The 12949-nt window shown below is 42.7% G+C and overlaps 1 protein-coding gene across 4 annotated transcripts in view; it reads right to left on the reverse strand.

The window, feature by feature from the left end:
• The window catches only part of patj (PATJ crumbs cell polarity complex component), a 104388-nt gene that overhangs the window by 72001 nt on the left and 19438 nt on the right, over nt 1-12949 (reverse strand). For all 4 annotated transcript variants that reach the window (XM_037468576.2, XM_037468577.2, XM_037468578.2 and 1 more), the window contains exons 16-19: nt 12722-12793; nt 12100-12285; nt 5873-6085; nt 5737-5799 (exon numbers count right to left, since the gene is read on the reverse strand). In XM_037468576.2, coding sequence (XP_037324473.2) covers nt 5737-5799; nt 5873-6085; nt 12100-12285; nt 12722-12793 — 534 coding nt within the window. The remainder of the gene's footprint in view (nt 1-5736; nt 5800-5872; nt 6086-12099; nt 12286-12721; nt 12794-12949) is intronic.

A 12949-nucleotide genomic window follows, 5' to 3' on the forward strand; every position in this document is an offset into this window, starting at 1 on the left:
CAACTTACTTTGAACATTAGCCTTCATCTCCGAACACATAAAGGTTTTCACCAACTCCCCAAAGAGCCTTCCTCAGCAGATACTGAGGGGATATCCTGTTCTTAACATTACGGAGCAGACATTAGCCCGCACGCCGGGAAATATTAACGACAACACTTAGGCTAATTTCCATCGACGAGGCCTCATCTTCAAGGACTCTGCCCCTCTTCTTTTAATTTGGGCCTGGGAAGCCGGCCCATCACGGCCGCATAATGGAGGTGAGGAGCAGACGGCGGCAGAGCGCTCATAACGCTAACAGGATGTTCTGCAGACTGATGTGTATTGGCTGTGACTGCCTGGCCTCATATTCATAAGATTAAAAGATGTTATCCTTCAATATCTCTGCCATTAGACGATGAGGACAGTGGAGATGACGAGTCGGTCGCTTCAGACTCTCTGCAGCACTGCGTCCTGCTGCATGCTGGGATCTGGACCCGCGGTACCAGTATTAGAGCAGGCGCCGTCTACTTTTAAACCTGGGAATGTTCATCAGAATTGGTGATTTGACACCCGATCATCCCACTATCAATGTGACATGCATCTGCAAAAACCTCCATAAAGACCACATCTGGAGGCCTGAATAGCATCTGTATTAAAGCTACAACCAATCAGAAATCAATTCTATTGCAGATCTATTAAAAATAAAGAACAAATATAACAGTATAACACATTTTTCACAGCCTTTGCCAAGTCAATCAAAATTGAGCTCAGGAGAATCCTGGTTCCACTGATCATCCTTGAGATGTTTCTACAACTTCATTGGAGATCAAGCGGCTATAGTCAGCTGATTGGACATGATTTAGAAAGACACACCTGTCTACATCAGGTCCCAAGGTATTGTCTGTAGAGCTACGAGACAGAATTGTATCAGGTTCAGAAACATGTCTGAACCAGTGAAGGTCCCATTGAGCACAGTGGCCTCCATCATCCAGAAATGGAAGTGTAGAACCACCGGGACTTCCTCGAGTTGACTGCCGAGCAGTACTGAGCGATCGAGGGGGGGAGGTTACCAAGGGTGACCAAGAACCCGATCGCGTTGCTCTATGAAGATAGGAGAACCTTCCAGAAGGACGACCATCTCTGCAGCACTGCACACATCAGGCCTATGTGGTAGACTGGCCAGATGGAAGCCACTCCTCTGTAAAAAGCACATGACGGCTGATGGACTCCAAGACCATGAGAAACAATATTCTCTGGTGTGATGAAACAAAGACTTTGGCCTGAGTGCCAAGCGTCATGTCTGGATGACACCAACCACTGGTCCTCACCGGGCCCACACCCTCCCTACAGTGAAGCATGGTGGCAGCATCATGCTGTGGGATGTTCTTCAGAGGGAGGAACTGGGAGTCCGGATTGAGGGAAAGATGAATGCAGCAATGTACAGAGACCCTGCTGCAGAGCGCTCTGGACCTCAGACTGGGCCCACGGTTCATCAAGCTTTGTCCACTTTGTCATTATGTGAAAGAAAAGTAATTTAATCCATTTTGGAATAAGGCTGTAACATAACAAAATGTGGAAAAAAAGAAGCGCTGTGAATACAACAAAATGACTCTTTAGAAAGAAGGATTTGTTAAGGCAATCTAATGTAAACCTTGCAGTGGCAAACGCTTCGTAATGGATCAACTTAACTGCAATAAAGTAAAATATCCCAAAAGAAATGCAGGCTGAAAAAGTGAGAGGACTAGAATTACCGTCAACGCCACATGTGTCTCAAACTCATGGCCCGCGGGGGGCCCGCCATGTCTTTTTATTTTATGTGGCCCGCAAGTGCTTGATTCACATATGTGAAATTGGGCCCGCCGGGGGAGTGTGTGCGGCCCAGTGTGTCAGCGAGCCGCCGGCCGTATCGCCAGCACGCACCACCAACTGGGCAGTACTGGCCCAACCTGAAATGACACCAACCAGTCATGCTGCAGATAACCTCATCTTTTTATATTATTATTAACATATTTGTCCGCAATGCTTCTCAATTAGGTTTTTTTCTGCGTGCCATTTGACCGCCAAGTTCTAATGAGTCCATCCATTTTCTATGGAGGTTTGTGCCCTTTTTGAAAATATTCCATTGAAGGCAGCAGAACGCCTTGAATGACGATCTTGACCTTTGATGACCCCATCAGTTATTTCTGGAGTCACGGTGGTTGTTTACGCCCAATTTGAAGAACAAAGCCTCCTTTAGGGCTTCCAGAGACAACCTGGTCTCAAAGAAGTGGACTCGTGTCACAGATGTGGAAACACGTCCTTGTTACTCTTGGGAGTTAATGTCCTCATTTATTTAGCTGTAGACCTGAACGCTTCTGAAATCAGTTAAGTGTCCAAAGTGGGCGTTCATCAATAAAATCTACCATAAAAACAGTTGGCGTGAACGTGGCGGCGATGTCAGCAGCTCCTTCACAACAACCAGGGGGAAGGTGGATGCTTGGTCTTCCTGTTTGAATGTGCGGCTCTCTGTCAGCACAGAGATGATCAGGCTAATGTAACGACAGCAGCGGCGGTCTTCTACATATGACCTCTGAAAGTTAACGAGGTGTGGATGTGTAACGGGGGTCTCTCTCTGGTCAGTGGGCTGGCGTGACCGACAGCGGTCGGGCGGTGAAGTGAATGGCGCCGACCCGGCTGCCTTTATGGAAGCACATCAGAGACCCGTGGGCTGTGAAAAAGCCTCTTCAGTCAAATGGGCTGCATATAAAGCAGGGAATAAAAACGCTGCACAGAGGACAGAGACATCAGATTACGCAGGAGGACAGAAAGTAACACAGCACAAAACAGAATAGCAGAATACCATAGGACAGAGCAGCAAGTTGAACAGCAGAGGACACGGCAGCGCTCAGAAGACTATGAAGCGGTGTGAAGTCCAACACACAAAACAGAATTGTACCACGCCCAAGAGTACAGTGGGATCTGCGGCAGAGGGGAGCACAGCGTAACGCTAAATCCTACAGTACCTTACAGAGAAGAGAAAAGTACAACACAAACGAGTACGCAGCAGAGTGCAGTGGATCGAGTACACAGAGGATCAAAATACAGTTGAGGAGTATTTATATACACACATATATATATAATATAGGTGGACATTCAAATTCATAAGATAACAAGATGATAACTTGTGCATTCAAATTTATGCCATCCATGTTCATGTCCTTTCAAGTTGTTAAGACGTACTGTATATCCCCTCAGGATAAAGATCTTAGTGGTTCTGAATAATTGAACTGAATGAAGTTTCTCTCTATAAACACCTTTTTACATTTCATGGATGAACTAAAGCCAATGTCTGAATTGCCAACTGAATCCACATTTGTGCAGGAGGAGAGGCTCATGATAGCCATACATACTGTGGAGAACAGTCTGGCTTTGCCCAACAACAGAAATAAAGACATTCGAGAGCTTTACCCTCAACTCGGCTCTGTCCCACTGGACACTACTGCAGTAGTACTTCCTGCGAGTCCTGCAGTACGTGAGTGTACTGATGCTGGAGGACCAAAGTGTCCTCGGAGTACCCCGCCCCCCTGACTCACTTAAGGGAGAGATACTGCTGGTTGAGCTGATAGAGCACTTTATACCATCCAGCCATCCTGCTGAGTCAGCAGCTTCGCGGAGACGGAGAGGAGAGATTAAGGGGAGGGGAGAAAGAAAGAAAGGGTGAGGGAAGGTGAAAGAAGGGAGGAGATGAAAGAGAGGGGCAAACGACGGAGGAAAGACTGCAGAGGTGAGATGTAATATAAAAGGAGCAAAAATAAGAAAGTAACTTCCTGCATTGCCAATGGGACATTTAGAGCTGGAGGATGTTTCCGTCCCTTCTGTCTGTATCACAACAACAACTACAGCAGACATCATGCACAGTTCAGGTGGACGATGCAACAACCTCTTTGGATCAAGGCGGAATGTTTGGTTCACAGAAGCAAACGTCTTTGTGCCTCAATTCCTCAATGCCTCAATCCACGAGAGAAACACAAGTTCCCGCCTGCACGTTTTCCTCAACACCGCAAATGTAATCAGGTCCCAAATACCTCACAACCGCTGCAAAGCTCACCAAGGTTCAATACATAAAAATATGTATGAGGGGATTTTTAATATTCTATTAATGCATGACCTGTCCGTCTTCGCTGCCAATAAATTATGTTAATCTGGGCTACAATTCATTGCATGTTCAAGGATCCTGATTAATAATTAATTTTAGAAGTTTATGCAAAAACAAAGACAATGGTGGTGAATCGATCAATGATTTCTTCTTAATTCACACAGGATCTACTTTGTAGAGTAAAGAACATGAATGTGCTGCATATTTATTAACTAGCACGACGATGCACTGGCACAGTTTATACTTCCTTGTAAGGCTCTATTGCTTTCTGAACATAAAACTCCAGAAGGAACGTTACAGCCAATGAGCAAAACCAAAACGGTATTTTATATATGAACTGGGTTTTTAAGTGTTAAATGGCTTCACACGGCAGAGAGATAAATTCAGCCTGACCCTGTTGGGTGTTTTCTACAGAGATAAAATCCTGAAACCGTTTCTCGTCCCATTTCCCGTGATGCTCCACAATTTTATTTACGTCTATTTATCTCTCAATTTATTTTTCTTTATAGTCAAACGCCTCAAAGGCGCAGGTTGTCCGATGTATGGGTCAATGAAGCAAACTGAAGAAAGTGTGTGTTACTTTTTGTTTACTTTTACAGTAAAAGGAGTGAATACACTCAACACTTTTCAGATTTGTATGTGTAAATTATTTTGAAATCCATGTAAACTTTCCCAGACTTCCAGATGGACTATTTTGTGTTGGTCTATTAAATGAAATCCTATTGAAATGATTTTGAATCTGTGGTTATGCCATGACAAAATGAAGAAAGATCCAAGGGGGTGTGAATACTTATGGAAGGCAATGCATTTAACTGTGCAAGATGGAGGGAAAATGCATTGAGGAGGAGGAAGAGAATAATGAAAGAGGAGAACATTTTAATGGTTCAATTAGTCCTGAGGGACTTGATTAACATTAACAGGGAGAGAGGTGGAGGAGAGAGATAGACAAAGACAGACAGAAAGAGAGGGAAATGAATTTCCTCATTTCCTTCTAAATTACATGTCATGAGCCGCTGACTGCTGAAACTTCAGCATCAACTGAGTAAGCTTTACTTCACATCGCAGTTATAGGGCCTGTATTTCTCCATGAGTCACGTGTCATTGTTGATGCGTTATTGTATGTTGGTGCAGGTTACATGTTTAACCTGTCCCTTCAAAATATATGTTGCTGTGAACCAGCTGAAGAGATGACCCAGACGACTGCTACCCCCAAACCATATATCTAAAATGGCAATGTTTTGTTAAATAGGTGTTCCACAGTAACAGTTTAATATAATAAACCTTTGAAATATTCAAATTCAGAGCTAGTTCCATTGCAGATAGAAATATAGTAAGTATGTGAGTCTCCTCTCATGGATTACTAGGGACTTTTGTTTGAAATACCACAACGTAAGGCTGACGTTACCATTAAAACCTTAGAAATAAAATATTTAACAATCTTTTTTCATTGTTGTTTGACTTTAAACAAAACACAAGGAGATTTTTCATGACAAGTTAATAGATCAACTGACGATCAGTTAGTTGACAGTACTACCTACTGTAGGACAGACAGAACCCTTAAACCTGATAAAGAACAGACATTCCTTACTGTGTGTGTGTGTGTGTGTGTGTGTGTGTGTTACCTTTGGTACGGGCAGCTGTGTGTTGTTGAGAGACACCTGGCCGACCCTCTGTGGCTCCTCCACCTGCACACACAGATCAGACTCAACCACCAGAAGCAGTACCTTCCCTCATGGGGTGGAGCAGGCGTAGACGTACCCCAACCAGAGGCTTGCGGACGCCCAGGCGGACGGTGCCGGGCGGGGCGGACTTCAGGACCTCCAGGGCCTGGTCCAGGGTGAGCGTGTCCAGCTGGGTGCGGTTGACTGACACCAGCTGGTCCCCGGGGAAAAGGCCGCCGCGGCGCTCCGCTGAGCCGCCCGGGACCAGAGACCGGATCACCATCACGCAGCGGCCCGGATCCAGTGGGTCCTGGAGAGAGGGTGAGAACACTCGTTAAGATCTAACCTCTGTATTCCGGTTAAGGAGTCATGGGATTAGGGGCTACATATTTAGTATTATTTTAATCATTATTTCCTACGTTTTTAATATGCTCAAAAAAACTAAATAAAAATGTTATTATTTGAGTTTTGGGAGTTTTTAAAAACCCACACTGAAAACAAATCTTTGGCACACACACACCGCGGAGCGAAAGACAAAACAATCCAACCAGCAACGTGCCAGCAGAGAAATGGGACAACAAAAACACCCACACCTCGGAGAGTGGAACGGGCCCAAGAAGTGTGAGGAAGCCCAAACACAGGGGAGGCAGTGGGAGGGAGAATGTCCCATCATTCACATTGAGTGACACAGGAAGGCAAGGCAGCAGAGACACCGGCAGGGGGAGACACAGACCAGAGAGACCAGAGAAGATGCCCACGAACAAAACACAACAAAAACACCAACAACACAAACACGTTGAGGAAAAATGGGCTTACAGAAACCATCTGTCAGGTCAAAGGTCAAACAAACGCCAAACAGACGTGGAACAATCAGAGGGTGGATGAAGAAGGGAAAAGACGAGACTGCGACTTACAAAAATAACATTTTCATGCTGCACAGGTGACGATGACATTGACTTCACTGTGGCTCATGTGGTGCAAACACTCAGGGTACAACTGTCCGATTCTCAGTTTGCAAGGTGAGTGATGCTACCTAAATACTACTGATTTATGCAGGTTTCAAAAAACAACGTGCAAGCCTTTAGCCACGGAAAATAGTGAGGTTGTGGTTAAGAGTGGTATCAGGGGATGCTTTACAGGTACTTTATTTTCTAATTTTTCTTAGAAATAAAACATGGACTTTTGCACTCATAGAAAATATATATTTTTTAAGTCTTTTCAATCCATTTAAAATAAAAAAATAATATAGGTAGTTTAGTTTATGAGTAATTTTAAGAAAGACTTTCAAGAATGTAAGAAATTAAATGTATTAATATATTCATTCATATACAGTAATATTTAGAATATTGAGTGTTTTTATTGCTTGTATTGAATTAATGTGCACTCTTTCCTACTTTCTGGATGAATACAGTTTGATCTTGTTCATCATTCGTTTCTAATTGAACAAGCGGTTTTCATAATGCATGTTCAGCTGGCCTGCTGTGAACTAGCTTGGAATTTATTTGGTACTAAAGGAGTTCCTCAGATGTTATGTTATTAGGACCTGATCTGAGGTCAGAGTCAGCAGTTACAGCTTTTGGAAGCTTGCTTCTCATGTCGTTACTATAGTTACCATTGGGGATGCTACCGGCGCCGTATACTTCCATAGAGGAATGGGTTGCAATACAATGAATACACTTCTAAATGCAGTTTATGGGTACAACTAAACACCACTATGTTTTTGCTTTTTTAATAACATCTGCCTTACATAATCAGTGTAGCGTAGATCTGCACTCCACTTAGAGGATAACTTGAGAAGTGCACTAACTTTGTCCAAAAGTAAAGAGGGAGAACTTTACCAACAAGCTTCGTCTCTGCCCCGACTGTTTAACCTAAGTAACCGAGAGGGCATCCCGGTCCTGCCCCGAATCCAAACCCCTCAAGAGATCCCCAAGCCAACTAGAATGCTTCTCGTGGTTAGAGCGGATGAACAGCTTGTGAATTCCCCTGCCCTGAACCCTGGGCATCTCGCGCTGCAGCAAGAGCTAACGTGCCAAGTTTGAGGCTGCCAGAACAAAGCCCAGCTGTATTTTTAGACCGAACATGGCTACAGGTGGTGAGGAGTCAGAACTCAAGTCCTCCACTCCTACAAGATCCTCCGGAAAAAGAAAAGGTTATCAGGAATGTAGGAAAAAGTGAGAAAAGGAAAAAGAAATTAAAAAGTACTTTCCTAAAAGTTGGGGAAGTTTTACCATGCACTGATACAACAATGAAGAGTTTATTTTTTTATATGCAAGTTAACTTTAGACTTTACATTTCTATACTAAACATACTGCAGACCTTTGGGGAAAATGGAAGTTTTCCCAATATGAAACAAACTTTTTCCCGTCTTCTCACTTTGAATATAAACTTTAAGACTAAGGTTGACAAACACTAATGTCTAAATAATCTGGCTCAATACTCCAGCATGTCACAAGTCTCTTCAGCGTCTAGGTTTCATGATTTCCACAATTACCAATAATTTGAAAAAGAAAATAGAAATGTTAAGTTACAACAATTTATTCCAAATAAAAATAAGTTAATGAAAAGGGTTAAATATAATTATTAAGTTCTTCAATTGTTTTTGAATAAAATATTTTATTTTTCCATATTTCATTGTTCTTTTTTGTTTCTTTTTTTTTTCAATAGCATATTTTATATTGTCAAATTCAATTCAGCGTTTGTGTTTCTAGTTGTCTGCATCTGTAACTTTTGGTCTCCTAAAAAGTATCCTATCGGTTGTAGCTCTGCCCATTTGTGTCACCTCTGGTTGACAAATGCCAAGCTTGCCAAGGCCCAAAACCAGGCTGCAAAATGGAAGTACATAAACCAATGGGTGACGTCACAGCAACAATGTCACTTTCTTCTATTGTTTTGGTTATAACAATGTGGCGTGTCGCGATTGAAACCATAATGGATACAACAGGGCATTGCTTTCCAACGGTAGCTGCCGTACGTACTCAAAATAAAATGAAAAAGAATGATTTGGAACTTCGTAAAGGACTAATAAAAGTGGTGCTCTGGAGAATATGAATGTTCAGCTGATCTCAAAGTGGTGACAATTTACAGCGGTGATTTGTAGCAGGTGTCGTGACCAGCTGAGAGGCAGAACCTGTTTTACTGAAGCTACTGAAGGAGGGGAATCAAACCACCAAATCTATGAACTGCACATTTCTAAAACTCATTTGAAATTCTCTTTTTTCAGTCTGTCTGTGCTCCTCTGGACCTGCATGTGTCAGTTTTGAGGTGTGAAATGGTCCCGTTTAAATGTGTTGGGCTTTAGTGGAAAACTATCTGCCCGAGGCCAGAGAAAGAAGCTCTTCTCTTATTGCCGACAACCATCTTTCACTCGACTCTGACAGCCGCAGAGTCAGTAACAGGAAACACTTTGGCAGGAACATCGGCCCCGACATGCCCTTGGGCGAGAGATATAGTGGAAAGAGAGGGAGAGAAGTTGCTTCTTTTTATTTTGAGAAGTGTTGAGTTGGGTTTCAATCTGAGGTGAAATGTCGGAGTCGGAAACTCAACTGTGTATTGAATGTATATTCACAAGAGTTGTTCTCACCTCACCAACACACTCGGTGTGGAAAATGATTATCTGTTGGTTATTTTACTTTTTCTAATGTTGTTCACATCAAAGGAATAAGCATAGTATTACATGTTTGCCATTTGGTGTGTAAGATATTATATAACATATGGCAGGGGATTTTCCCTATAATGCGACGATTAGCAAAAGGTTACTGCAGGTTTCTATAAAATGGTTAAGATTAACGTCAACATTACAGATAGAAAATAGGAAATGCAAAATCCCAAAGTAGAGCCTCATAAGTGTAGCAGTCAAACATGTGTGCGTCTGTGTTGGTTGCAGCTGGTCTCTGAACACAGGCTGCTTTGTCCAGAACTCAAGCTGAGGCCAAGACCATCCAGCCATGAAGCCCACACACCCACAATGACATCATTTATGAGGTTGAGAAATCTGTATGTGGTTTTTGATTGGTTGTTTAGTGCGAGGCTGCTGACCTATTGATAATGAATGAACCGTGCTTCATGAGATTGCATACAGGATGCGTACAGAATCCAACTCTACAGTCACACTGAACCACCCCAGCACAAGTCGCTGCAGGGTTTCCTTTTAAAAAGTGCCTTTTTTAGACCGAATGCTGAAAATCTACTTATATGTGAATATGTTAGACATTACTGTCATCATAAACCAACATTACTGACTGGCGCTTTCCCTCCCCACAGGTTTCTATGGATGGTGGTTATGTCCGATGGTGGTTATGTCTATTGGTGGCTACGTCCGATTACATCTGGTTGATGATAGTTACGTCTGATGGTGGTTACTTCTGTTAGTTACTTCTGTTAGTGGTTATATCTGATGGTGGTTACTTCTGTTAGTTGTTATATCTGATGGTGGTTACTTCTGTTAGTGGTTATATCTGATGGTGGTTACTTCTGTTAGTGGTTATATCTGATGGTGGTTACTTCTGTTAGTGGTTATATCTGACGGTGGTTACTTCTGTTAGTTGTTGTATCTGACGGTGGTTACTTCTGTTAGTTGTTGTATCTGACGGTGGTTACTTCTGTTAGTGGTTATATCTGATGGTGGTTACTTCTGTTAGTGGTTATATCTGATGGTGGTTACTTCTGTTAGTTGTTATATCTGATGGTGGTTACTTCTGTTAGTGGTTATATCTGATGGTGGTTACTTCTGTTAGTGGTTATATCTGATGGTGGTTACTTCTGTTAGTTGTTATATCTGATGGTGGTTACTTCTGTTAGTAGTTATATCTGATGGTGGTTACTTCTGTTAGTGGTTATATCTGATGGTGGTTACTTCTGTTAGTTGTTATATCTGATGGTGGTTACTTCTGTTAGTGGTTATATCTGATGGTGGTTACTTCTGTTAGTGGTTAAATCTGATGGTGGTTAGGTAAATGAACACAGCACCTTTCTACTGACCACTCTAAACTAATTTGAGTCCTTGCCCCATATAGACTAGTGGATCTGGGGGATCAGAGCAGAGACCAGTTCAAGTACTGTCAAGAAAACAACATTTCTCTCACACACACACACACACACACACACACACACACACACACACACACACACACACACACACACACACACACACACACACACACACACACACACACACACACACACACACACACACACACACACACACACACACACACACACACATCCCACCCCCCCCACCCCCGGGAAGATCCCACCATATGTGTAAGCTGACATGAAAGACCAACGGGGACTTAACCTGGAACCCCGCCACACTGCTGCTTCAGCTGGAGCCGATTCATGAGGAAGGGGAGGTCTCGAAGGTGAGGCCGTGCCTAAAGTGCTGAAAAGGTGTGTGGGGAGGGGGGAGTAAACCCGACCAGCCAGGGTTTCACAAAGCTGCCCTGCAGACAGAGGCTATGCTGAACATGATATCTTTCAGAAAGCATAAAAATCAAAAGAAACAGAAGTCGATTTACCTTGCTTCAGGTCTACCGTCTGGAGGCGACATCTCATGTATGGTTTTCTTTGTCAGATAAACCATTTTTAGTGAGATCAAACACTTTGGTACAGATAGAAAATCTCTATACTACAGGTTCCTAGAGCCTTAAAAAGTAGGATGGCTGCCAGAGCCGTCGGTTATCAAGCTTCTCTTCCGTGCAAGACTTTCCTCTTTGATAACGCTTATAGTTAGGGCTGGCTCAGTCAGCCTGGACCAGCACTCAGATCAGCTGCTATAGGCCTATGATGCACTGAGCTGCTCTCCTTGCTCTTCTGCATTAAAGTGGAGCTGAGTAAGACTGAATGGTGATTTTCAGTTCAATTAATCAAGTAAAAACACAATGTTTTAGGTTTAAAGATACAAAGTAGCACAACTCCCAGGACAGACAATGTCATAGCAGCAACCTGTCAATCACAGGAAGCCCCGCCTAAAGCATACCCTGCTTCATGGTCTATTTGACCAGTTGCCCCCTGATGGCCATGAAATAGAATGCTAGGTGAAAGGCACTTCATTTTACTATTCAGAGGTTCTCAGAGGTTACCTCCTGAAATAAGCAGACGTCTGGACCATTTTGGATAAATCCTTGCTGTTTTAGATACATCTTATTTTCAAATGTAATAGTAGAAAATAGGACCAATCACAGTTCTATGTGCCTTTAATAGTATCGTAAATTGCAATGTGCAGTATAGTATTTGGTAAATTATAAATGTAAAGAAAGGGGAAAGTAGACTGAGAGAATGAGCAGATGTTGCTGGTGTAGCAGCGGAGGACAGTGTTGTGCTTACCTGGTAATCGAGGATGCTGAAGCCGAGGCCTTTGTCTCTCTCCTTCTGGAGATCAAGGATCTGAACGTCTGGAGACCACTGAGCCAGCTCTTCATCATCTTCAGCCTGCTCCTCCCTGTCCTCTTCTTCCTCATGGTTGTGTTGATCCTTCACCAGCACCATCTCTACAGGGGATGCCTGCTCCTCCTGACACACAACAGTGACAACAGAGTCTTAAAACGTGTAAACATACAAAGAATAAGCAAGTATACAAAAGTTGGTTATCTTAAAACTAAATCATAATCAGCATTATTAGAATAATGATAATATAGCGTATAATAACTATTAGTATTAAGTTAAATAAACTTGAAATACTGAATCCAAAACATTCCAATATGCATACAAAATATTTTGTGAACTAAAATCCTAAAAGATGAACGTCACAATATCAAATTCTCAAATGAAATCAAAACTATTTCTTTCAGATATGATGTTATCATGTGTCCTTCAGTTAGGGCTGCACAACCTCCGGCCACAAAAAACTATCACAAACAAAGTTCTGGCATTTTCACTTTCCAGTGTCTACTTAAAATGTGCGTCACGTGTGTTTGGTGCTTGGTCACCGCGTTACTCGTCTCACTACCTGCTGCCGCTCCATCACGCTCTCTCTCAGTTCCGTCTGTCTGCAGAGCATCGACGACAGCGTCAGCTCCATCTGAACAAACAACACATGCTTTACATACAGTACACCATACACTTTATACTTATCACAAAATTAAAAGGTTTTAACAAAAAAATCAGAGATATTGAAGTTGTTTGCAATAGTAGAACAGAGTGAATTGCACTACACACATTACGGGATAAAAAAAAT

The sequence above is a fragment of the Pungitius pungitius genome, chromosome 7, assembly GCF_949316345.1.
Source record: "Pungitius pungitius chromosome 7, fPunPun2.1, whole genome shotgun sequence".
In the NCBI taxonomy this organism is placed as follows: Eukaryota; Metazoa; Chordata; class Actinopteri; order Perciformes; family Gasterosteidae; genus Pungitius; species Pungitius pungitius.